The 27,997-nt window shown below is 30.8% G+C and overlaps 1 protein-coding gene and 2 long non-coding RNA genes across 13 annotated transcripts; 1 reads left to right on the top strand and 2 right to left on the bottom strand.

Annotated features, from left to right (window-relative positions):
* Positions 1–117: 117 nt before the first annotated feature.
* On the top strand, positions 118–21,642 carry LOC108002843 (histone lysine acetyltransferase CREBBP). 11 transcript variants are annotated; one of them, XM_062071557.1, is made up of 21 exons: positions 118–2,620; positions 5,233–6,454; positions 7,876–8,031; positions 9,719–9,927; positions 10,093–10,467; positions 10,565–10,850; positions 10,925–11,230; positions 11,305–14,171; positions 14,251–14,408; positions 15,616–15,729; positions 15,806–15,940; positions 16,018–16,494; positions 16,575–16,740; positions 17,012–17,182; positions 17,251–17,484; positions 17,576–17,806; positions 17,889–18,008; positions 18,097–18,398; positions 18,485–18,895; positions 18,986–19,298; positions 19,403–21,642. In XM_062071557.1, the coding sequence occupies exons 2-21, from the start codon at positions 6,373–6,375 to the stop codon at positions 20,390–20,392; spliced, it is 8,103 nt and encodes a 2,700-aa protein (XP_061927541.1). In that variant the 5' UTR covers positions 118–2,620; positions 5,233–6,372; the 3' UTR covers positions 20,393–21,642. The 11 variants fall into 11 exon arrangements, with proteins under 11 accessions (XP_061927541.1, XP_016920264.1, XP_016920262.1 ...); XM_017064775.3 differs by lacking the exon at positions 118–2,620 and having other exon boundaries at positions 4,149–6,454; positions 15,649–15,729; positions 19,403–19,823; positions 19,917–21,642; XM_017064773.3 differs by lacking the exon at positions 118–2,620 and having other exon boundaries at positions 4,149–6,454; positions 15,619–15,729; positions 19,403–19,823; positions 19,917–21,642.
* On the bottom strand, positions 2,704–4,688 carry LOC108002844 (uncharacterized). Its single transcript, XR_009828882.1, has 3 exons — positions 4,528–4,688; positions 4,247–4,435; positions 2,704–4,155 (listed from the first exon to the last, which is right to left on the bottom strand). It is a non-coding gene; the product is annotated as an uncharacterized LOC108002844 (long non-coding RNA).
* Positions 21,643–22,762: 1,120 nt separating the features above from the next.
* LOC114578304 (uncharacterized) lies at positions 22,763–27,962 on the bottom strand. The gene is made up of 2 exons (XR_003699134.2): positions 27,826–27,962; positions 22,763–27,730 (listed from the first exon to the last, which is right to left on the bottom strand). It is a non-coding gene; the product is annotated as an uncharacterized LOC114578304 (long non-coding RNA).
* Positions 27,963–27,997: the final 35 nt, after the last annotated feature.

Genomic DNA, 27,997 nt, shown 5'->3' with positions numbered 1-27,997 from the left:
TTTGATTTCAATATCAACTTTATTGGAAAAATTGCATTTTTTTTAAATACTATAATACATTTTATGCGGATCAAATTCACTTTTGGTACAATTATGTAATGAGAGACTGAATGAGTTTTGAAAAAATTTTTATTGTTAATTTTCTTAACATTTCAGTCATAAAAATGATGATATTGTTCTAACATATATTTGTATAATTGTTCTACATATTCTTTTAATTCATATAAAAACAATTCATTTAAATTAAAATTTTAATTAAATACTTGAGTAAATTAAATATACTTAATACTAATATTATTTTATATACTAAATTACTTTGTTGTATACGTAATTTATTAATTCATGATTTAATGTTTTATTTCTATTTTAAGATGAACATGAAAAACGTTATTTCATATTATATTTTTTCTGTTACATGATATGATATGTTTGTGTGTTAATTACTTAATCAATTATTATATTGATCAGTTATATTAAAATTTATGTAAGATTATTTATAAAAAGTGTTAAATATTGATGTTACAATATACTTTTTGTTATCAAAAAATGAGTAAATAGTTTGTAAAATGCAGATGTAGATATTCAATTGTTAATTCAGGTAATATTAATTCTTGTTTATATTAAAAAAAAAATTGTTTCTTTCAAGCAAGTTGTTTACTTATTTTTACTTCATTTATTCCTTAATATATTTAAATTCTTGCTATATATATTATATATTTAAAAATGAATCATAATTTTTAAAATTTTATGAAATTTTAAAAATACATTACATTAAAAGTTTTTTTCTATTATATTAAAAATTCAATTTTATTTTATTAATTTGTATTTCTGTTAAGATTTCTTTAAATTAAATAAATTAATTTAATGAAATTAATAATTAAATATTATATTAAAATATTAATTTGCAAATTGTATAAACAAATATTCTGCAAATTCTTATTAAATTATATAAATATAAAGAAAATAATAAATAAATATATTTAATTTCAAATTTGTAATATATTTATGTATAATATGTATTAGATGTTTGATTTCATCTATGTCTAGATTTATATATCTGAATTATATGTATATATATAATTCAAAAAAGTAAATTCATTTTAAAATATATTTTTAGAAATTATATTTTTTATTTATATTTTACTTTTTATTTATTCAATTATTATAAAACAATATATAAAATATATTTATTATATATCTTAAAAAAATAAAATATATTAAAACAATTATTCATATTTCATATGTTATCACAATTAAATTACATTAATTTTTTAAATGCTAAAAAACTAAACTATTATAATAATGTTTAAAATATGTTTCTATAAAAAAATTTCAAATAAAAGAAAGATATTTTCGAAGTATCTTTAAAATGATCATATAAGTATAACGAGGGTTGTCTTTGATTTATGATGTAACGTCATTTAACTGAACTTGGAGATTTATCTCAACCTGTGAATAGTCTTTTTATGACTTTGATACGATTTGAACACAAACGACCTTGCTCCTATAATTCATGGGAATTGTTCAATTATTTTAAATAAATAATATATATAATTCCAATTTTTTTCAGTAATTTCGTATCATAAAACTTTAAGAAAGAATATTTTTTATTATTTTAATTTTTTTTATTGTTCTTTATTGTAACAGTATATATTTCTTGTATTGTATTGTTGTAAATTTCCAGCAAAATATTAAGGACTGTAATAAGAATATCAAGATTTAAAAAATGACCTTGTATCTTTAATCCATCATAATTATTTGTTATGCAAATATATAATCCATAAATCAGCATTGAATAATTATATTAATTTTTATGCTAAGAAAATTATATATTTCTTTTTTTATTTAATCTAAGATTAAAATTATTTTTGCTATATGTCCGTACTTTATTTATGATAAAGTACATAACGAATTAATTTTATAATTATTACAAATAATATGAGATGGAATCGTATCGTATCGACGGCGAGATTACAAAAACTGCTTCCCTTATCACAGTAGATAACGATGGCGATATCAGTGACTCAAAGCTAGCATGAAAATAACCCATTTGGTTTATAACAATTGAAATGTAACGTTAATATAATTAATATTAATTTTTACTATGCAATTAGATATTTTTAATAATTTTATATATTAATTAAAATTGGAAATCGATTAACACATCTTTTATAAGATATTTTGATTATTTCTTAAAAATGTAGAAATACATAGTACGCATTATATTATATGGAATAATTTTATAATTAATAATAATTATTCTTTTATTATAAAATATGTTAGAAAATGTATATATAATATAAAATTAATTATCTAATGAATAAAAAATTTTAAAAAATAAGTTAATAGAATAGCATCATTAACACTGTAACGTTTTTTTTATGAATACTTTTACGTAACACTTGGGTAAGGACTATCGATAAATTTTCATGATGTTGTTTGCTATTTTTACATATTTTCTCTGTATGTATTATTCTTTACAAATAATTTGAAAATATACAATTCGAAAATAAATGAAATATTCGAAAGTTTTTTAATAAATTGAAAATATATATATAGTTGATTTTAATACTAACTATATTAAACATAAATCTGGCAACAATGAAAGGGTTCAGTCTCGGTAAGTCTCTAAACATAACCTATCTAATATGATTTCCCGCGATTTTATGAAATGTTTCTTTATGATATTATATATTGTCATGGTAATTGATAAATAGTGATTTATTGAAATAAATATAATTTAAGTACAATATATTCTATAGCAATAAAATATTAAAATGAACTTGTGTTATAGTACACTATATATAGTATATTAATATATATAATTAATATGACACAATTTTATTTCTTACTTTATTTGATTTTTGCCAATTCTTTCTTTATTTATATATTTATTTAAGATTTTAAATTCAAAATTTAAATTTGATATTGTATTAAGTTTTTACAATAAAATACAAATTTTCAATAGTATTAATGCATAATAAAACATAATTTTTATATTTTGAGATTTTATAAATTAATAATATCATAATATTAATATTATTACTATTAAAAGAAATTATGATAATACTTTAAAATTAAAATACTTGTTTTTTTTTGGTTTCAAAGAATGAAGAATTATAAAAAAAAATATTATAAATCAATTATAAATGAATAATTATTATTCTTCAAGAAAATTAAAATTTATAAAATATTGATTTTGAATATTTTTTTAACTTATAAATTTGATTATGAATATTTCTGATTTTACCAAAAGTAATATAGACATAAAAATTCTTATATCTTTTAATAATATACTTATGAAATGATATAATGAAATATTTAAAACTTATAAAATATACTATTTCATTTTTTTTATTTTTCAATTTATTTTTTTAAAACATATATTATAAGAAACAAATTTTGAAGAATAGCTAATAAATTACACAATTTTTATTTTAACTTCAAAATTTAAAGATTTTATCATATATTTCTTTTATTCAATTATTAAATATAAATATCATAATATTAAAATAATCAATAACTAATATCAGAATATTGGAATATTAAATTAATGAATCTAAGGTTTATTTTTATAAAATTAATCATAATATAATTTTTTAAGTATGAAATACTTAAGATATAATTCGCAAGTAAAATTCAACATTTTTTATAAAAATAATGAATTTTTTTTAATGATTTGAATAAATATTATGACATTTGTTAATATAAATATTATTAAAAAACTATAATTGATTTTGAAAGAATATTAAAAATACATCTGTTAAAAGCAAAATAAAATTCAAGACTAAAAATAACATTGAATACTTGATATCGTATTTTAAATTAATTAATTATTTAATAATTCTTATTATTATATAGTATATGAATAAATATATTACTAAGAGATTATCAAAAAAAATTATTAAGCTCACTTATTCTCAATAATTAAAATTAAGAAAAAAATAACGGATACAAGCAACTAGCAACACCTCATAAAGAATTGCCGTCGCTGTCGCTGTCACTGAAATGGGTGGCTAGGTGGCTGCTGCCACGGCGTCATCTAATTCCCGTCCCATTTCCAATACTCCCTCTCTTCTCATGTTCACCTTTTTCTTTACACAATTCTGTGTATCTGACACTATCGTGCGCGTGCGAGCGCACACAAACGCATATCTGAAAGAGCGAGAAAGAACAAAGTAGAAAAAAGAGATGAAACAAGTTCACGCACAATATATGCGTGCACTGAGTCGCGTGCCGTTCGCACCTATCACGAGTCAGATTCTCTTTCTCGAACAGAGGACGTTCTGCGCAACGCAACTCCCCACCTTGTATATGTGTACATTCTTCCTTTTAACCTGTCGATCGAGAAATCCCTGGCCATCTTGTAATGATATCCCTTTATCACTCTTGATTTTGTCAATGCAGTAATAAATTTTTGAATTTCTTGTCATTCCTAATATGCAAATAAATATTCATTAAAAGAAAGTTTATAGATACAAATTCATCATGAATATAATCATACAAATATTTTAATTTTATAATTACAAAAGAGAAAGCGATATGGATATTAGTACATATAATTTACAAATTTCAATGAATGAATCATATATAAAGATATTCAAAAAATAAAATTTTTGAAAATCAATAAATACTATTTAAATACAGAACTAATTGCTGAATATAATTTTGTAAACAAAATATGATCTATAAAATAAAAAAGTATAGTATATTTATATATTTAATGATTCTATTATTCGTATTACATAATACTTGCAAAAATCCTGAAGGTTATGTTGAAAAGGTGTGTATTCATAATAAACATTTTAATACAATTTTACAATTTAATACAAATTTAATAAAAAAGTAGTTTTATTTCGATAAAAATATTATGTTTGTAAAATTTATAAACGTTTTATTTATGACACATTACAATAAATATTAAAAAATTCATGTATATATAAATGTAAATAAAAAATTTTAAATAATTTAAAAAATATATACATAGAATATCATAAATTATAAAATATCTTAATAAATTTGTCTCTAATATATAAATTATATCATGTAAACTATTATCTCGATATTTTCCAGCAGCAAGAAACAATTAGGCTAGAATTTTTTCAATCTTTTTGAATTTTGAACATCACTAAAGTGAACTAAATTGTTAAAAGTACTTTATTATACAATTTTATCATATTATTAATTTTTTCTATAAACGTATTCTAATACCAATGATAAATCTAATTCAAGAAGCATCTTACAACCACTATGTAAGACCGGCCTTTATCAAATGGCGGCAGAGGAATAAACGAAATTCTCGCGGCTGTTGGACCGGCGGCGTGAACGTAATCACAGCGTTCGTGGCCTCGCAGCAGTTTGACCAATAATAGCAAGTGATTAGGTCACATGATCATATAGACCAATCAGATGGCTAGTCTAATGTCACGGCAACTATACGGAACCAGTCGGACATTTTCTGACAAGCGTAGAAAAACTTCTCGTCAACAGCAGCCGCCATTTTACGTTAGCCGATACTCGTGCGGTGCAGAACTCTCGCGATCGCTTTTCCCGAGCGAATTTCTGTGGCGCGCGGTGGCCGCCCCGGAGCCGACTCATTTGTTCGTCTTTGCCTCCTGGCGTCCGTGATTGCCTCGAATGTGTGGGGAAAGCGAGCCGCGTCCGCGGTGATCATTCGCGCGCCCCGTGTCGCAGTGTACCAAGGCGAGAGAAGAGGAGAGAAAGATGGTGCCAGCGGGCCTCAAGAGCGATATCGTTGCTGCGAGCTAGCGCCGTGCGCGCAGCCAGTCCGCCACACTTGAGTGTTTGACGAGTCGTGAGCGACCGTCTAGACCGAATATAACGTGAGAACTCGTTTGGTGGTGTGTGCATTTAATCTGAGTGGTGATCCTCAGAATTACGATACTGATAGTCTTATTAATTTCTCGGCCTGTCCCGTTCTCGCGCGAGTGGTCCGTGCATCTATCGAAAAATTTACTGTGTGTGTAGGCTTTAGCGCGGGGTTCGACGTACCCCCGACGATGCCCAATGGTTGATCGTGTATCGAAGCGTGCTCGGGGACGCTCCACGCGCCGCGGTTTTCATTGTTATTGTCATGCTTGCGAATATGCTAAGAGCTTGGTGAATTTTTGCGGCTTCACCGAGAAGGAGGAAGCAGCAATACTAGCAGTAATAGCAACAGCAGCAGCAATCTTCTAGTGGCGTAGTGCAGCGTTTCGCCCGTGTGTGTACCCGTGTATACGTGCCTGCGTGCGTGTCTGCCTGCGTGCGTGCGTGCGTGCGGTCGTCCCGACTTGCTGCCGCCGCCGCCGCGTACTTGCTACCGGGAGTAAACAGCCTGAAAGAAGAAATAATTAATCCTATAAAGAAACCATGGCCGACCACCTGGTGGACGGCCCGCCGAATAAGCGGCCAAAGCTGGGGGATCCTTTTCAGGGGACTTCGGATTCCGCAGGTAAGTTTTTTAATTTCATCGCAAAACTTTGCTGAATTAGTCAGGGTTGCTACGCGACTAACCTTCAGGGATAAACGTCGCAAGTAGCACATAGACGTTTTTAATTACATGATATATGCACATATCTTTCTTATTATTAAGAAATATATGCTCGTCGTTGTTTATCAAAGGCACACTGTCAATTTTTTGACGGGTGCAATCCTTTGAGCAAAGTTATTATATATTGATGCTTCGGTTTTTCTTAAGAAATAAAACGCTCTTTTTGTAATCTTAGTTTTTTTTTTAAATAAATTCAAAAAATATATTCAAAATATTTTTATATCGTTTTTGAACTTTTAGGAGTGCTGTGATTATAGCTGATTGTTTCATTTTGTGTTACAAGTGTTATCCTTTGACAGGATGCTATTCAATATATCCTAAAATCATTTAATTTTCTTTTTTTTATTGTCATTTATAACGATCGAAATTATATTTGACTGATAGTTAACTGTTTATAAACTAACCTAAATTGTTAGAAAGAAATATCGATACGGAAATTATAATATAATATTGTTAATTGTTTAACGTGTTCTTATTAATGTGATTAAATAATGTAAAATCATTTTCTAAAATTTTAATTAATAATCAACTTATTTATATAAAAATCAATGAATAATAATACTTCAGAATTATAATACTCAATTATATCACAATACTCATATTGATGATATTTTAATCAAAATTTTTATCTTTTTATGTAATTCAATTTTAATAAATAATTTTTTATATACTATTTCATTGAATAATTTATTTGAAAATTTCATAAAAATCATTTGACAATTATGTTAGGCAATTTGCATATAGTGTATAAATTTTGCTCAGAGGTCATAAAAGTATTCCGTGTTTGAAAAGTAATTGTTTGTATTACATAATCTATAACTTCTTGTCTTGTTGCACGTTCTTTCTCTTAATTAAAATTTAACCTAAACAAAATAATAGTATTTTGTAAATTTTTTAGTCATCATTAAATTTAGTTCTTCTTTTATTTTTGTAGTGCATGGCAAATGCATGAAATTTAAATAATTATTAAAAAAAAGATATGCTGGCATGATTGATGCGCTAACCATCTCTTGATTCTTATTTTCTTTAAGTGCTACTTGATCACCTTAACAGTTTCTGAACTCAATAATAATATTTCATATAATCCCATATTAAATCAATAATGATTGTGCCACTTAAATACTTGATGTATCAATCACAAAATTTAGTCAGGTTACACAAAATAAGTGGCAGACATAGTCTTTATTATTTAGGTTTATTCATATTAATTAAATTACTTTATTAAAAAGAAAATTTAGGCTATTTCTGCTGCTTAAAAGCTGTGATCCCGAAAGCATATACAGTTTTTCTACAGTCTGAAATAAAAACTGTGATATATGTAGTGGGTATGGCGCCTCTAATGATGCACCATGCTTATACAAACTACGGGGGAGGTGGCAGTGGTAACATGCAACAAATGCAGGGCCCGCCACAACAACAACATCTACAACAGCATCAGCTGCAGCCACATTGGAACAACCATACCATCCAGAAAAGAAGTAAATATTATTACAAAACCCAGCAAAAAGTTCAAAAATATTAAATTTAGCACTACAAAATTTGTTTGTCTGTCCATTCATCTCATTTATTAGTATCATAAAGTTGTAAAATCATTTAATTACTTTCAATTTTTGTCATAATTTACTGCTAAAATGATTAAAATATTTTTATATTATTCAAAAAATGTATATAGTTTTGGCATATTGTCACTATGGTTCAATAAAATTATTTTATTATTGTTATATGTAAAATCTAATAAACATAAGGATTACATTGTTTACTTATATAATAGAATATAAGAATAAATAAATGTAACAAATGTATTGTTTTATATTTGAGATAAATTTGTTTCTTTTATAAAATACTGGAGAAAAATTGGATCATTCTGAATATTGTAAAAAATAAAACATTTTAATTTAATATATAATATTGAAAATATAAAAAATTATGCTTTAAACACTTTTATGTGTGATAAATGTAATATGGACATGCGACACACATGTACAGAGCTCTAAAATTTTATACTAAATTAAAACTATTAAGTTTTGTTGTATAAATTTTTTTAAATAAAATGTGATTACATGTTTAATAAAATAAAATTAAATTAGGTTGCTAGGTAGGTAACTATAATATTTTGTATATAATTGTTTTTATATTTATTTATAGGTAATTGATATTATAATTGAAATAAACTGATTTATATTAATTGTAAGAGTTTCAGAAACTTTTTTTAATGTTATAGCATTAAAAAAATATTCCATTTATAATAATAATTGTAAATACTCTTTAGAGTGATTATGATTTCTTCGCATGACTGTCTACTCTAAAGTTTGCCATTAGTAGCTTTGCTGCTTTTGTAGTTTAGCACGTCTTTATTGTGAAGAAATTTTTATTCTGCTGTAATATAAACTTCTTTAAGTTATGCTCACACATTGTATGTCTCATGTCTTATTTATTTATGTATATGTTTTTTATATTTAAATGTAGTTTGTGTAGAAATTCATATTGTTTTATTTTCTTTTTTTTTATATATATATTTTTTTTAAATTTGCATTTGACCCCTTTTTTCTCCGTTGTTGTATGGTCAATCATGTAAGTAAGTTAAGGAAATATTTTTATATGATAAATATATTTTAAACATTGTAGATTAGTAATTTGAACAAATATAATTTCTTATAATTGAAAATATGATATGTACATAAATGTCAAAAAATTTGTGCATGTATATATATATATATGTGCATGTATCTTTACATGCAGGTATATTTTATAACATGCATTTATATTACATGTGGTAGTATGAAAATTTTATTATTAAATCTTTAGATAGAAGCTATGGTGACGGTGATGAATCTTATCTTTATATCATTTACTAATGGTTTTTTGGTCTCTATGGTATATGTTACATTTAATATCATTATCTAACAATATTTTTAACTAGTTATCTAGAAAAGTAATTCTTCAGTCATGGTGTTGAACTTTCTTATATATTTATAATATATAAATACATCTTATATATATATATATATATCTGTAAATAAAGAAAATGTTTAGTTTCAAAATAAAATATGCTTAATATCATGATGCAGCATCTATGATTAGGCATTTTACTTTTGTAGTAACTAGTATCTTTTACAGCAATGTATACATTAAAACATTTTTACTAATGAAAATGTTTATTCTCAGATTATATAACAAACACAGATATGTTTGATCTTGAAAATGATCTACCTGATGATCTATTGTCATCGGGGTCTTGGGGTTCTGCAACTGAAAGTGCTAAACCACCAGCAACAGGTCCAGGTCCAGGGCAACAAAATGGTGCTCTTGATTCAGAACTTAGACAGCATGTTCAACAGCAACAGCAACTTTCGCATCATCTCATACAACAACAAGTTCGTATATATATATATATATACATATATATATATATATATGTATATATATATATATATTTATAAAATGTTATGCATATATATATGTCCTATATATACATATATATATATATATATATATACACATATAAAAAAAATTACTAATTCTGTTATTTTTTGAAATAGGGCAACAAAAATTTGGTTGCCAATTCATTAGCAATGGCTGCTGGAACTTTGGGTAATAAAAGTCCAAATATGCAATCTCCACCAAATGTTTCTGTCTCTAAAGTTGTTGATCCACAAATGGTTGTGAGTTTGGGAAATCTACCAAGTAGTATAGCCAGTTCCTTGGCAAATAATCAAATGTCCATTGCTAATTCGATGGGAGGCCTTCAATCGTCAATGAGCATGGCTGGAAGTAATCCTACCATGTCAATGCCAGGAGGAATTAATTCTGCTCTAGTTATGACCAGCAGTGCTAGTGGAAATAACACTATGGGTGGAATGGCAGGAGGAAGTTTAATTGTAACCAACAGTTTGAATAAACAACCTATAAATACTGTGAGTATTTTATTTAAATTAAAATATAATGAAAAATATCTTATAAAATAAATTTAAGAAATTTAAGAAAAAAAAATTTTAAATTCTGTTTTTTTAGGTAACTATGATGGGCCCTAATACTCAAGGAATTCATCATCCTAGTGGACCACATGGTGTTGCCCAAATGCAAAATGGACCTGGAATAATGAATACTAGGGCTGTAACAATGCAACAACAACAACAAGCTCATATGGTTGGTCCAGCTCGAGGTCAAAGTCCACATCAACAAGTACATCAAGTTGGTATTGTTGGTCCTGGTCAAGGAGGTCCAAGAATCCAGGCTCCTCCAAATATGACAAGCATGCCAAATATGGGACAAATAGGTGCATCAAGTCCTTATTATGGTAATTATATCAATTATATTGTATGTAATCAGAAAGTAGAAATTTTAGGATATAAATATGCAATTTGTAAATAGGATCTCCAGCTAGTGGACAAGGGCCTGGTGTTACAGTATGTACTAATAGTCCTGTTGGAGTTGTTGCACCACAACAAAAAGGAGTGGGGACAAATATGACTGCTATGCAAGGTAGCAGATTTGGAGGAACTGGTGGTCCTATTGGTTCTACAAATGTTGTGGGTGGACAAGAAGGTGGTATGGCTCAACAAGCTCAACCACCTGCACCAAGCCCAGCTCAACCTCAATCTGGTGCACCAAGTGGAGGTCAACCTGGTCCACAACAAGCTACTCAGGGTCAAATGCCTGGCACCGGTGCTCCAACTGGTAAATAAATTGGCTATTTTGAAATAAATTTATTTTTTCAAACAAATTTAACTAATTGATATCCATGTTTTCAGGTACTACAAAATCAACTGCTGATCCAGAAAAACGAAAACTTATCCAACAACAATTAGTTCTTTTACTTCATGCACATAAATGCCAACGACGTGAAAGTCAAGCAAATGGTGATGTCTGGCAATGTTCGTTGCCAGATTGTAAAACTATGAAAAATGTATTAACTCATATGACTGCTTGTCAAGCAGGGAAAAATTGTACGGTACCACATTGTAGCTCTTCAAGACAAATTATTAGTCATTGGAAACATTGTAATCGCAATGATTGTCCTGTATGCCTACCTTTAAAGCAAGCAAATAAGAATAAAACGACAAATACTGCTGCAGCATCTACAACTCAACCAAATAGCCAACCAAATCCGAGTCAAACCGAAATGAGGAGAGCGTATGATGCATTGGGAATTCCATGTCCTACTACAACGCCTGGTTTAGTAGCAAGCCAATGTGTTACTAGAAGAATGCCAACACCAGGCATGCAAGGAACACCCGGAACTATAGGAAATGTCCGATTAACTCAACCTCAAACTCAGACTGCACCAGGTCAATCCATAGTTGGTGCCGGACAACAAGTTGTTGCTCCAAATGTTTCTCTTCCTTTAAATCCGGATCCTAATACAGTTGGTGTAGCTAGTAATCAAGCAGCACCTACCACTGGTCCCACACCTGCTGCTGCAGCAACTGCTGCAAACATACAACAATCTGTTAATATGCAACAATTATTTGGTTTAAATGATTCAGGACAACTTAGTGTTCCAAATGAAAATAGATTGGCTAATCTTCAACTTCCAGCTGGACTTCAACCAGGTCAAGTAACAGCAACATCGGTACAAGAATCAAAAGATTGGCATCAAACTGTAACACCAGATCTTAGAAATCATCTTGTTCATAAATTAGTTCAAGCAATATTTCCAACTCCTGATCCACAGGCTATGCTCGATAAAAGAATGCATAATCTTGTTGCATATGCAAGAAAAGTTGAAGGTGATATGTATGAAATGGCCAATTCGAGATCAGAGTATTACCATTTGCTTGCCGAAAAAATTTACAAAATTCAAAAAGAATTGGAAGAAAAACGACAAAAACGAAAGGAACAACAGCAACAATTACATGCTCAACAACATCAGCAACAACAACCTCAACCTGCAGGAACATCTGGTCCAGGTTTAAGGCCATGTGCTCCTCCAGGTGTTGGTACTGTCCCGCCATCACGACCAGTTGGAACAGTTACCCCTAGTTTACGTAGTCATTCACCAAGTATGGGACAACTTGGATCTTTACCTACAATGGGCATTCCTCAACATAACAGAATGCAATTTCCACAACAACAACAAACGCAACAACAAGTACAAGTTCAAGCCCAAACTAATGTCCAAGCTCAGGCTCAAGCACAAGCTCAAGCCCAAATGCAGCAGCAACAACAACAACAACAGCAACAGCAGCAAGGGATTTTAGTTGGTCCATCTGGTCCTAGTCCAAATGGACAGTCGAGTTCCAATCCCAATGTGGTTCCAAATCCTGGTCTTAGTCCTTTTGGACAAGCACAAATGTCACAAGCAAGTTTAACCACTACTACTACGTCTGCAACAACTAGTCAATTCCCAACCTCAAATGGTACTTCTGGTTTACCTAACAGTCCTTTACAAAATCAACATCAATTTCCTGATATTATGAAAGCTAGACTGACTCAAGCAGCAATTGTGCATCAACATCAACAACAACAACAGCAACAACCATCACAACCTCAATCTCAACAACAACCAAGTCAGTCGCAATTACAGCAACCAACAAGTACTTCAAATCAAAGCGCTACAACAACCTCAATGCCACAAGCGCCATCACCTTTTAGTGGTATGCAACAGCAAAGTAATCAACAACAAAATCAATTTAACAATAGTCGGCCTCTATCAGTTTCAACACCTAATGATAATGGCATCAGCACATCAACTCCACAAACAATACCACCTCCTGCTTCTAGTGGACCTAGTCCTGGTCCGGTAACAACGACAAATGGACCTCAATCTACAACTTCCACACCTAATACACCACTAGTTCCTTCATTAATGACTCCGAATCAAACAGTTTCTTCCGCTAATCAAACTCCACCTCATCCTGCTACTACACCATCTCCTGCCGGTCTTGCAAGTCTTGGGAAAGGTATGACATCTCAAGAAAGGGCTGCATTAAATGCACCGAGAACTTCATCCATGTCTTCGCAAATGGCTGCTATTACAGCTGCTTTAGATCGTGATAATTCTCCTAGTCCACCAATGAATAATAATAAGGGAAAATTGGATTCCATTAAAGAAGAAAATATAAAAATGGAAATCAAAACTCAAGAAGATGGTTCTGAGAATCATAGAATGGATGGAGGTAAAAGTGTTAATAATGATGTATCTACTAAAACAGAAAATAAAATGGAACCAATGGAAGAAGGATCCAGTGAGAGTATCATAAAAGAAGAATCCACTGGTATCAAAGAACCTGTAACTCCAATATCCAGTCAAGATACCACAGATATTAAACCATTGGTTCCTGAACCGATACAACCAAGCGGAACAACGGACAAAAAAAGGTTGTGTTTGTTTAAACCTGATGAATTACGTCAAGCATTAATGCCAACATTAGAAAAACTTTATCGTCAAGATCCGGAATCCATACCATTTAGACAACCTGTCGATCCCCAAGCGTTAGGAATTCCAGATTATTTCGATATTGTTAAAAAACCAATGGATCTTTCAACGATTAAAAGAAAATTGGATACTGGACAGTATAGTGATCCATGGGAATATGTAGATGATGTATGGATGATGTTTGACAATGCGTGGCTTTACAATCGTAAAACTTCACGCGTTTATAGATATTGTACAAAGGTATATTTACTTCAGAATAATTTAATTTATTATATATTGATATTGATAGATTTTTAAAATTTTTTTTTACTGATTTTAGCTTTCTGAAGTCTTTGAGCAAGAAATAGATCCTGTAATGCAAGCCTTGGGATATTGTTGTGGAAGAAAATACACATTTAATCCACAAGTACTATGTTGTTATGGAAAACAACTTTGTACAATACCAAGAGATGCGAAGTACTACTCCTATCAAAATAGGTCAGTATATAAAAGAGTCAAATAACTATGTACAACGGAAAATTTATTTAATAATTGAAAAAATAGTCTGCATGAAGGGAATATGTTAGTAGGTTTTATCTCCATCTTGCCCTTTAGTAATTTCTTACTTAGATAATTAGATATCTTGTTAATGACTTCTGTTGCTCCCAGCTATCTTCAAAAATAACTGACATTAGTTGTACCTATTAAGTTTTAGAAATATAAATTGTCTTTAGGCGCATTCGACTTTCATGGTACATTTTTATTCTAAAAATGTTCTATAATTGAATACGCTAAATTAAATTGACAGGCTAATTAACCTGTTTCGATTATATTAGTCGATACAGGTCAGTCTCCTGAACTACACGTTTTTTTCTTTTTCATTTTCTCTTTTTTTTTATATATATTTAACATATTTTTATTATATTTATAAAATATTTGCCAATGAATGTATTTTTTAGTAACGTACGCACATATAAAGTTGAAATTTTATTACGCATATACTTAAGGGATATAGCTTTCTAATGTTAATCCTTAAAATTAGATGCTTTATACATATATCTTGCTTTATAAATAATTTAGAATATGCAAAATAATTTTTAACAAGAAGATATTCGTTTATTACTCTTGAGTATATGCAAGTAATTTATGTATATATTATATGGTGTCTAACTATGGCACTCTTCTCTTCTTTGTATGTTACCTTCGCTCTACCCATGGGTTGCGCACGCACACACAAATCCTTGTTTGCTGCTTGCTTCTTGTGTTGCCCGCGCCCCTTGCTTCTTTCTGACTCTACTACTTCATGCCACGAAAATTGATACTTGGAAATTGGACGATTGAAATTGGATACCTGATATTTGAAAACATAAATAAATGTAAAACAAATTGTATCTGTGATAAATGAAAAATAATGAAAAAAAAATATGTTAATTATATGAAATGATGATTCTCTACAATCTTTGAAATAAAATAATAATAATCATAATCATAATAACAATAATAAATAAATAAACGAAACGGATACAAATAATTGGCAAAACACTACTTGCATGTGTATAATTGCAAATACAAACAAATATTTATTAAAATTGGATACTTGACATTTGGATACATCGATTGGGGCGTGAAAAAATTGATCTTCGTATGATGCACGCATGACATTGACGAATTGAAATTTGGATCTAAATACTATTGATTGGAACAGTAGTTTAAAGGCATATGGTCTTGTTTCCGACAGATACACCTTCTGTCAGAAATGTTTCAACGACATTCCTGGTGACACTGTGACGTTAGGAGACGATCCAACACAACCCCAAACGTAAGTTTCGAAATATAGAAATATTTGTCGCAATTATATATTATGTATAAAACAAAATAATTATAATTTATTACAGTGCCATTAAAAAGGAACAGTTCCAGGAAATGAAGAACGATCATTTGGAATTGGAGCCTTTTGTTTCATGTACAGATTGCCGTAGAAAGGTACATCAAATTTGTGTACTACATATGGAAACAATTTGGCCATTAGGGTGAGTAAAAATATTTTAAATGTTTTTAAATAATATAAATAATATTTTACTTTTTATAATTAAATCGTTTTTTACAGATTTACTTGTGATAATTGCTTAAAAAAGAAAGGTCAAAAACGTAAAGAGAATAAATTTAATGCTAAACGTCTACCGGTTACTAAATTAGGTACCTATATTGAAACACGTGTGAACAATTTCTTGAAGAAAAAAGAAGCTGGTGCTGGAGAAGTTGCAATTAGAGTAGTAGCATCTAGCGATAAAGTTGTTGAAGTGAAGCCAGGAATGAGAAGCCGATTTGTAGAAAATGGTGATATGCCTGGTGAATTTCCTTACAGAGCGAAAGCTTTGTTTGCATTTGAAGAAGTTGATGGTACAGATGTATGTTTTTTCGGTATGCATGTACAAGAATATGGCAGTGAATGTACACCACCTAATACTCGAAGAGTTTACATTGCGTATTTGGATTCAGTACACTTTTTCCGGCCTAGACAGTTTCGAACGGCAGTATATCATGAAATTCTTCTTGGATATTTGGATTATGCAAAACAATTAGGGTAAATTCAATCTCATTTGAAGAATTTATATATGTATGATTTCAATGTTAATATTTATAACAAAGTTTTTTATTGTTTAGATATACAATGGCTCATATCTGGGCCTGTCCTCCTTCTGAAGGTGATGATTACATTTTTCACTGCCATCCTCAAGAACAAAAGATTCCAAAGCCTAAAAGATTGCAAGAATGGTATAAGAAAATGTTGGACAAAGGAATGGTTGAAAGGATCGTACTTGATTATAAAGTTAGTATTAATGGATAATTAATTTAAATATATGATACAGTCTCTCAGTGTTACTTAAGATTTAATTATTATTCTTGAGTGTCAAACGAGACTAAAATTAATGTCTGTAAAAGCTAATGTTTTTATTTGTAAATTTGTAAATTTAAACATAGGATTAACAGACTACAATAAATTCAATAATTTTATTTACAATTTTTCAAAAATTTCATATTTCTATTTACATTATTTAAATTATAAAAATTAAAGATTAATTTCTATTCATTAATTTCAGGATATTTTAAAACAAGCAATGGAAGATAAACTTTCATCAGCAGCTGATTTACCATATTTTGAAGGTGATTTTTGGCCCAATGTTTTAGAAGAAAGCATTAAAGAATTAGATCAAGAAGAAGAGGAAAAACGTAAACAAGCAGAAGCTGCGGAAGCTGCAGCTGCTAATGCAGTAAGTATTATGATATTATTAAAAACAATAATTAACAAAAAATTAATCATAACACACTTGTATTACAGATTTTCTCATTAACCGAAGATTCTGAAACAGGACCAGATGGCAAAAAGAAAGGACAAAAGAAAGCTAAAAAGTCTAATAAATCCAAAGCAAATCAAAGAAAAAATAGTAAAAAATCTAATACTCCACAAACAGGAAATGATCTCTCTGCAAAAATTTTTGCTACTATGGAAAAACATAAAGAAGTATTTTTTGTTATTAGGTTGCATAGTGCTCAAAGTGCAGCCAGTTTAGCAGTAAGTATTTGAAATTATTTAAATAAATATTTTTAAAAAATTAATCTATATTTTTAAAATTAATCTATATCATCAATAATGTATCTTTTAGCCTATTCAAGATCCTGATCCCGTTATTAATTGTGATCTTATGGATGGTCGTGATGCTTTCCTTACAATGGCCAGAGAAAAACATTATGAATTTTCTTCTTTAAGGCGTGCAAAATTTAGTTCTATGTCTATGTTATATGAATTGCACAATCAAGGTCAAGACAAATTTGTTTATACTTGTAATAATTGTAAGAGTCACGTAGAAACAAGATATCATTGTACAGTTTGTGATGTAAGTACAAAAACATAAAAATATTTTTACATATACTTTATTACATTATAAATCGATTTAATAATATTATTTATTGTAATAGGACTTTGATCTGTGTATAAGTTGTAAGGAAAAAGATGGTCATCCACATCATATGGAAAAACTTGGTTTGGATTTGGATGACGGTTCATCGCCGGCCGATGCTAAACAATCTAATCCACAGGTAAATATTTTTATAAATTTAATTATATATAACTATAACTATAATTTTGTTATAAGTATAATTGATATATATTTTAATTTTATATTAGGAAGCACGTAAACTTTCAATACAAAGATGTATTCAATCGTTGGTGCATGCATGTCAATGCAGAGATGCTAATTGTCGTTTAACAAGCTGTCAAAAGATGAAAAGAGTTGTAACACATACTAAAGTTTGTAAACGAAAGACAAATGGTGGTTGCCCAATATGTAAACAATTGATAGCATTGTGCTGTTATCATGCTAAACACTGCCAAGAGACTAAATGTCTTGTTCCATTCTGTTCGAACATTAAGCATAAGCTAAAACAACAACAACTTCAACAACGGTTACAGCAAGCGCAGTTATTAAGGTAAATGCATTAATATTAATAATAATATTAGAATAATTACATAATTTTGTGTATATATATATATACATACATCTTTTTTTTTTTAGGAGACGAATGGCTGTGATGAATACTAGACCTACAGGTCCAGTGGGAGCGATGCAATCTGGACAACAGAGTTCGAACGTTACTATGACCACTGGTGTTGCTATGAAACCAGGAGTTAGTCCTACTAATTTACCTTCACCACATCAACCCGGAATAGGATTGAAACCTGGGACTCAAACACCACCTGCTCATGTTCTTCAAGTTGTTAAGCAAGTACAAGAAGAAGCTGCAAGACAACAAGTACCACATGGTTACGGTAAAGTAACACCAGGTGGTGGAGTTGGTGTTGGAGTTGGTGTAGGAGGACAAACAGGTGGTGTAATGCCTCCACCTCAAATGCAACGGCCAATGCCCGTTCAAATGCCAAATCCTGGTGGTACACATCTTATTCCAATGGATCAATGGACAGCAAGGTAAGTTCAAAAATATATAAAATATAAGTTAAAAAATATGTGAAATATTATATGTATGTATGTATGTATAAACTATATGTTTATTTACAGTAGGTATCAACCGAATGCAGTGATGCAACAAAATCCTGGTTTAAGACAACAAACGCCGCAGCAGTTAATGCAGCAGCAACAACAACATCAAGGACAACCAGGTATAGCAATGGGAGGACAAATGCCGAGGCAAGCAGGAGTTCTCGGTGGTCCGGTTAGTCAAGTTGGACCACAAACTCAAACTATGCACAAGCATGTATTGCAGCAACTTATGCAAACTCTTAAGAATCCCCATACTCCTGAGCAGCAAAACCAAATACTTCAAATACTCAAAAGCAATCCACCGATTATGGCTGCCTTTATCAAACAACGGGTATGATGATTAATTTTTTCTATATTTTGACTATTATCTAATTTTATCATTGTTGCCCGCAATTTTGATGATTTCTATTATCATATGATTTTTTAAATAAAAAGGCGCTTGCCGTTCAACAACAAAGCGGTCAATATGGCGGAGGAGTTGGCGGACCTTTGGGTCCTAATCAGCCTCAGCAACAACCTGGTTTGCAGCATATGATGTCTCAACAGCAACAGCAACAACAACAGCAGCAGCACCAACAACAGCAGCAACATCAACAACAACAACAACAACAAGGTAGAATGCAAATACAAGCAATGCTGAATCAACAGCAGCAGCAGCAGCAACAGCAGCAGCAACCTGTTCAACAGCAATCGCAATGGTATAAGCAACAAATGCTGGTAATGCAAAGACAGCAAGCTCAGCAGCAGCAGCAGCAACAACAACAGCAACAGCAGCAGCAGCAGCAGCAGCAACAATTTACACAACCACCAGCACCGCCTTATGGGCAACAACGACCCATAAGGCCGTCCCTTCTTGGTAAGAATTATTTAATTCTGGAGAAAACGAGATTCGTTGAGCCGATTGGTTCGTGGTCTAACGTTTGCCACGATTCCGCGTATTCTTCCTCAGGTTATGGTGGCTTTAGCGAACAAGGATACGGTCAACCCGGCTTAAAACCAACACCACCTCCGATACCTTCTCCGCAAGGTGTGATGGGACCTCCAGGGATCTCTGTACAACAACAATTAATGCAATCTGTTCGATCACCACCACCAATTCGTTCTCCTCAGCCAAATCCTTCTCCACGACCGGTTCCATCTCCGCGTAATCAGCCAGTTCCTTCTCCTCGATCAGGACCGGTACCATCACCTCATCATCATCCACCTCATGGTACACCAACGCATTCTCCAGCTCATGAACTCGGTGGGCCAAGTGAAATGATGCTTTCGCAACTGAGTGGCGGAACAGGTGCACCGACCGGGCATCCGGGCGCTATGCCTCATCATCCATCTCCAGCTCCGCCGCCTACTAGTGGCACAGACTCGAGTGAAGTGACGCCCATGACACCGCAAGATCAACTTTCAAAATTTGTCGAAGGATTGTAGTGACTGTTAGTGAAGTCGATTAATACGAGTGATTACATTAGTGGGCGAACGATGATCTCGCATCATATGTTAACCGTTCACAAAAACGGTCGCTGTTCCATCTCTCTGTCATGAAAACAGAGAAAGTAACTTCCATCCGTTCTGCGTTCCTAGCTTCGTGGAGATCAGGTACAACTACTTACGTCCGGTACCCTGATGCATGATATTCAGAGACGAGTCAGAGTACTATTGGTGCGACCAAATTAATCCGGATGACGCGTGTTTCCTCTTTCTATCTCCGAGTTAAGGTGCAGGAGCGATACAGCGTAATGTGGTGCTGCTTAGATGCTCCGCGAAGATTTTACAGCTGGCTCAATGGACACTTGAACTTACGTTACTGTATTCTCGTACCTCAACCTTGGCTCCCCAATTAACAACCGGTGGAACGACGAGAAACAATTATTTGAAATTATACACACAGGAAATCAAGAGAGACTATTAATACGTTCTCCCCGTAAATACATATACAAAAAAAAAAAACACATTATGTCCCTGCCCTATCTTTTACTCCCTTTAAACATGACTTTTTCATCTATACCACCTTTTCCTCGCTGCTGCACGTGCAGGCTGAGTGAAATCGTACAAATGTGTTGTGTATACTTAACGTTAATTGATAATTAATAGTTCAAATATTATTAGCGTAGCGATTATATGCAGTTATTATATACCACTATTATTATTATCGTGACAAGATGCAAAGTATATAACAAGATAAAATGGACTGTATGAAATGGAAAGATATTGAAAAAGAAATCAACAACATTGTATGTAAGGAAGGGAGAACAGAATTTAGAGGAAAGTTAAGTAATGTTAACTTAGGCTAATTTGTTATTAAGAGATCGCTACGGTTGCCGAAGGTTGTACCTTAGCACCATTAAATTTTATGGATCATTCTGAAATTAATCCTCAAATAATCTGTTGAATCGTCCTAAGAAAGATGATTCTCTCATAACAGGACAGGCGAGACAACGCGGATTAACGGTGTCGCAACCAAAAAGTAGAAATTCACGACATGCTGCTATTTGCTATTATGGGAGGATTTATAAATCGTGTTAATTTTGAAAGAAAAAAAGTTTTTCAAATCGAGGGTCCAACATGTACAGTTCAATCAAAATATGTAGCTATGAAGCGTAACCGAAATGGACCCTCGCGTGAAAAGCGTTCTGTACATACTATACTATTATTACGATAATAATAACGATTATTATTAATTTCCCTGTCTATTATGAATTTATTATTATTAATATTATTGCTATTATTATAATTATTATTGATTCTTAATAATTATTATTATTACTACTATTACTACTACTACTATTACTATTACTATTACTACTATTGCTATTACTATTACTACTACCATTACTACTACTATTACTACTACTGCTATTATTATTATTATTATTATTATTATTATTATTATTACTATTATTATTATTATTATTACTATTATTATTATTATTAATTATTAATTATTATTATATATTATTATTATTAATTTTTATTATTATTAATTTTTATTATTATTAATTATTAATAATTATTATTATTAATTTTTATTATTATTATTATTAATTATTAATATTATTATTAATTATTATTAATTATTATTATTATCATCATCATCATCATTATTATTATTATATTTTATTTTATTTTTATTACTATTAATATTATCATGAAAAAATTTAAAACGTAGGTATAGTGTAATATTTGGGAAAAAAGCGAGAAAGGGATTCACACATGCGTTATAATTAATATGGGCTATACCTGTGCACGATAAATCCGAGAAAAGAGATACAACTGATACACGTACACGTACATACCAAAACTACGTGACTATGCCAGTGCTGTATCATAGTAAACTGTAAATGTAACTTTTCCTCCCTTTTTTCTTCGATACCTATTTAAAAGACTAGTTGATAATGAATGATGCGTGAAGGTGTACTTCGAAAGTCCGTAACATCGGATATTTTTTAAATACACGGTGTACAATGTAGCTACCATGTAATCAAGCTATAACCGATTTAGTCGTAATGAGAGTTACTAATGACACACGCAACCAATGTGCGGTTCATAACACAAACGTGACGTTTCCGTCGATAAAAGCGCGGTCCGATTCGAAATAAAACCGGAAAAATTATGACCCGTTTGAGAAAACATTATCTTTTAAAATATATTTGTCACGTTCTAATATACTTATGATCAAACATATGACATCTTACATCTCTATACAACTTATATATACGTCGTTACATCTATGCCTTTTGAATTCGTTAAAGAAAAAGAAGGGAAAATTATTTTATAAAAACAAACGGAAGAATTTATGAGATTGGGAGGGAGTAAGTTTAATGAAAAAAAAAAAAAAAAAAATCATTTTAAATAACAAGTTGATCTCGTTTCATTTAATTAAGATGAAAATTTGAAAAATTGTTGTTTTTTGTTATTTTAAGTTTTATTGAAATTTGTTTACATGAATCGTCAACACATGCTTGAAACATTCCTTTGTTGTACATCCTTTTTCTTATCCTCTTTTCCTTCTGTCTTCTTATTTTTTTTCTTTTCTTTTCTTTTCTTTCTTTTTTTTCTTTTTTTTGTTTTTTTTTTAATATAAATCAATTTTATAAAAGGAGCACCTAGTTTCATATTTCCAAGATCTTACTTTTACATGAAAAAAAAAAAAAAAAAAAAGAAAGAAAAATTGACGTTTCCGAATTATGTAGTTTCAATTGAATCGAGCGGGTCAATTGTAGATCGGTTGAAAAACGAATCGTAGATAAATTTGATGTATTTAAACTATTTCTAAAAGTGAGTTAAAACGAAAAGAAAAGATTAGGCAGAATAATTAAAATGAGAAAAAAAAGTAAAAAAATGAAATACGGATGATAATTGACTATAGATTTAAATAAATAATTTTATTAATAAAATAGTAAAAGGAGAGTAATTGTAACGACGAAAACCCAAAAGTATTTGGCTTAGTATGGCTGTGTTTAGGGCAGTGTTGTAAATCTGAAAGTGGTATACCTTTTTTGGTAGTAAACTCTTTAAGTGCGGACGTTTGAACGCTGTAGTGTACCAACCCGACGATCGCGACCTATGCAACAATAACATTTTATCGAGTGATTTCATTAATTATAATAACTAATTAAAAAAAAACGGCACAATTCTAAGAAATCTGATTCGTTTGTGAGCGAATTGTGAAAAAAAATTGTGTATGTGACAAATAAAAAAGAAAGAAAAATGTGGTGCTCTCTTTCTAGAATTAGTTCGAGGACATAATTACGTGTGTAAAAATGAATCTTAAATGTTCTCAAACATCAAGGAAGAGATGGCTCGTAAATTTGCAAAAACTTGTTTCCGTAGTTCGATTAAAAAAAAAAAAAAAAGAAAGAAAGAAAGAAAGAAATAAAGAAACGGAAGCAGGATTTAAACGTCGGATTTGTTGGTACGTCTGCGTTCATGACAATTTATTATTATTGTAATGAAAAGCGAATGATACAATGCTATATATAAATATATATTACACGATTTGTTTTTTTTTATATTATTAAACAATATAGATCGCGGTTACATTATGATGAAGTAAATATTATTAATTATTCGATAGATGATAAATGCAAACAAAACTTATTGAACATAATTATTATAATTATGCTATTATTATTGAAATACCGATTATAGATTACTACCTTTTATTATGACATTTCATAATTAGTGAATTGATTATCTAATTAAAAATTAATGAGACACAAATGTAACATTTATCCCCCTAAGGTAAAAAAGGAAAAAAGAAAAAACACGCCATTCTTCATCCCAGTTTTTTTTCTTTTCCCGGGAAAAGGTCTCGAGAGGGACGGAGAAAATTTTCTCTCGACTCGGCCCCGAATCCTGATCCAACACTGCATCGGTCACGATAAATGTACAATATTTAATGATGCGCTTTCCTTTATTTATTTTTTATGATGGTGAAATTCTCGTCGTTCTCGCTGAACGAGACAAACGGATATGGAAAGAAAAGACACTGTCACCGTCGCCATTCAGATACATCATTTTTGTATCTCCTGTTGTAAAGACCGTTCGCAGAGTGACTTAGGAAAAACTTTAGTTAACATCTTGTTTGCCCCCGTGTTCGCTATTCCTTTTGTAAACGCGTTTTGTAAAATATATATGTTCGGTTTAGATGTGTGAAAGTTAGCCTCACGATCCATTCGTGGAGGGAAAAGTGAATTTAGGTTTTTGCTACAGTTTTATACTCTTGGACGTCAAAAAGACTTCGTTTTTCTCTTAACAATTTGTAACGTAGATAAGGATACTGTATGTTGATGTTCATGAATATTTAACCGAATATTGTTATATTATTATTAAAAAAGAAGTTTTAAAAATACATTCCATTTTTATTTTTCTCTCAGCTCAGGTTCTGTATGTACATACGTGTATCGAAAGACCAAGATCCTTTTTAAGAAGTATTTCTTATTAATAGTATTTATAATATAATCGCGTAAAATAAGAAGAAGAAAAAAATGAATTATTTTTATCTTATCTTTCGGACAGAACAGATCATTTTATCCCTATACATCGAAATACCTTGATTCTCTGTCATTACGCGTGTATTCCTTAATAAAAAGTACACATTTCAATATTCACAATCCGAAGAACTAAAGTTTTTCTGTTAACTCTGTCACATTGGCGCCTCACTTACTCTCACTGTGTTTACTGTTTATCTCCTCCCCTCTCCCAAGAAACTAAGTATTAAATAATCATTTCTACTATTTGTATTTAGAATTATTATTTATTTAGAATTATTCGTTTCTCACCACATGTACGATCGTCTCTTTCTGACTTTTTTCGAAATCGAAATTTTTTCTCACGTATATTATATACATATATATATACATACATATATATATATATATATATATATTTCGTACGATATTTGTACGTGAAATTCTATTCGACAAGATCTAGCGTTTAAACGCATGTGTACCCTTGTCTCGACCTGTCTCGACAAGTTGTACGGATTCTCAATTAAAGAAGGATATATACATATATATATTTTAGTTCCATCTATGGCGGAAAAACAAAAGAAAGCGAGAACCAAAGTACAGATTGATCTGGCTTCCGTCGAAGAAATCTTGCTTTCGAAAATTCTCATAGGTTTATAGTTATTTCGACTAAAATGGGACTAAAATATGCAACGAACGCAGCGTGTCTTTCCTTCTGTTTCTCATCCTTCTATTTATTCTTGTTGCGTTCGTCGAATCTCCTTTCCTTAGATGTAAGGACTAATCACATTATCTGATTACAGCGCATAATGTAACAACGTAAACGAAACTGGCACGTAAGAGTTATACATATATGTGTATATATTTATACATACGTACCATTAACACAATATGATAAATCTGACGAAATAAAGTTTACGTATACTTATTTGAATACTGGAAATTGTACCTGTATGATCTCGATACCTTTCTCGCGGTCATTTCTCACATTCTTATTTCGAGTTCGAGTTCTGTCGCGATTCACGTTCAAGCTCATTTTTATTTATATGACATGTCATTCGTTTCGTTGCCTTTCATGTACACGAATCTATTAATGTATATTTTTTGCAAATATTTTATAATATTGTTCACGAGGATTCGTCGATATTCGAAAAGTGATCAAGGAAGTGTGATCGATCGAACAAAGAATTTTCACGTAATTTCGTGAGGATTTTCGTTCCTTTCGTTGACCGAAGTCCGAAGCGATTGTTGCCCGCCGGTTCTTCCGCCTTATCTGTCTTTTTCACAGCGACGAATCCTTGTTGAACGATATCGTTGGACGGATAACAAAAGAAGGAAGTTCAGAGTCCCCCATTCAGATCTATATATATATATATATTATGTTTATACGATATATTTATATTATTGCACACATACGTATATAGATATACATATTGTACACACATATACAGACACACGGTACGCGTGTAACAATTATTATTACAGAATATTATTATGGAGAGATCGTGTCTCCGTCGATGAAGAAAGCTCAATGTATAGAGGTATATAGAGTATTATAACGAATAGCGAGCTGTGAGAAGTTTTCTAACTAGGTGTTAATACAGACGTATGCTTCTTAAACTCGCACTCGTATCGTCTGTGACGATCAGCGCGATGTGAAACATTTCGAGTACGCTAACCGGAGCAATATTCGTCCAGTCGAATAGATTTAATAAAACGAAACTCTAAATAACAAATTCCAACTGTACACGAGTCTCCGTTTTATACCGTACTTACATGTCAAATAAATGTACTTGTCTGTAAAATGTATCGCGACTCCTTTTGTACTGTATTGACGCGACTTTGATAGCGAAGCATTCCATGTAAACGTATTTGTTATATTTATGTAGAACAAACTCTGATTTACGCTATTCGTTTTCAACTTTATACGATCCCTTATATATATAAATATATATATATATATATATATATATGTTTCGTTTCGACAGCTGGTTTGCGACACCGATTTTACCATCGCGACGGAATTGTATAGAAAAAAAAAATATTTAATAAACGATTTATGGATTATTCGACTTTGGATTGTCTTCATAGAACGCAATCCCTCTTAAGGAATATTGTTAATTAGAAACGAAGGCTAGGTTTAAATATCGATCGGCCTCTACCGCGTTAAGCATTGAATTGCAAATTAGCTGAACGATATCCCTCTCTTTGTCCATTCTTCAGTTATCTATATCTATTAACCACGGTAATTGCTTAGAGCTGTCGAGTTTCGAGTCCCAAATCGATGTCGATATACAATTAAATATGACAAAATGAAAATTTGTTTTATCGCACGTTGCAATTGCATGCTTGTAACAATTTACGTTAACAATATGTAAATATATTTTGTTAATATAGACATTAATGTTTAGCGCGATAATTCGCAATTCGAAGCCGCGAATCGATCGAAATTTCTAGATTCCAGAACGATTTCACTGTAATCTGAATATGCATCGCAAATAATAATTTGCGAGAAAGCATTAGAATACAATTTAGAATACAGTTTGAAACAAGATAAAAAAATCTTTGTTTTTGTATATATTTATTAAATTATTCATATATCGTAATTAATAATTTTATCATTTATTTACGCATAAAAATATGTATATTAAGAGACAAAATGGTATTTAATACTGATCTTAAAATTTCTTCGCGAATTCCTTTGTTCTCTTTGTTGAATTAGACTGACAACTTTCAACTCGAACGGCAATGCTGCGCCATTTATTCAGGTCACGAGACGATGATGCGTCATGTAGATCTGTTAATCAAATGAATCCAAACAAATTTTCATAATACGAGCAACAATTTGATTTTCAGAATGATTCAAAATTCGATATATAGATTGAAGCATACGATTTTATATAACAGATATATGTATAGAGAAAAGCGTGTGTCATCGATGATGTTTGATACGGTTTGGCATGCGTGGCCAAGATGGTGGTGGTAATGGAGGCACGACGACGATAGTTAGACTTCTCTGTATATCATCGTCTCGCTTCGGTGTTCCTCTTTAATTCTTCTATAA

Source organism: Apis cerana, linkage group LG2 (genome assembly GCF_029169275.1).
Source record: "Apis cerana isolate GH-2021 linkage group LG2, AcerK_1.0, whole genome shotgun sequence".
NCBI lineage: Eukaryota > Metazoa > Arthropoda > Insecta > Hymenoptera > Apidae > Apis > Apis cerana.
This window is presented reverse-complemented; position numbering and strand designations above follow the sequence as displayed.

Bases quoted from the DNA above. Each gene is read 5' to 3' on its own strand.
- LOC108002843 (XM_062071557.1), top strand. From the start codon at position 6,373: ATGGCCGACCACCTGGTGGACGGCCCGCCGAATAAGCGGCCAAAGCTG. The intron at 11,231-11,304 runs GTAAATAAATTG...CCATGTTTTCAG, and splicing joins TGGCACCGGTGCTCCAACTG to GTACTACAAAATCAACTGCT. The intron at 17,183-17,250 runs GTAAGTATTATG...CTTGTATTACAG, and splicing joins AAGCTGCAGCTGCTAATGCA to ATTTTCTCATTAACCGAAGA.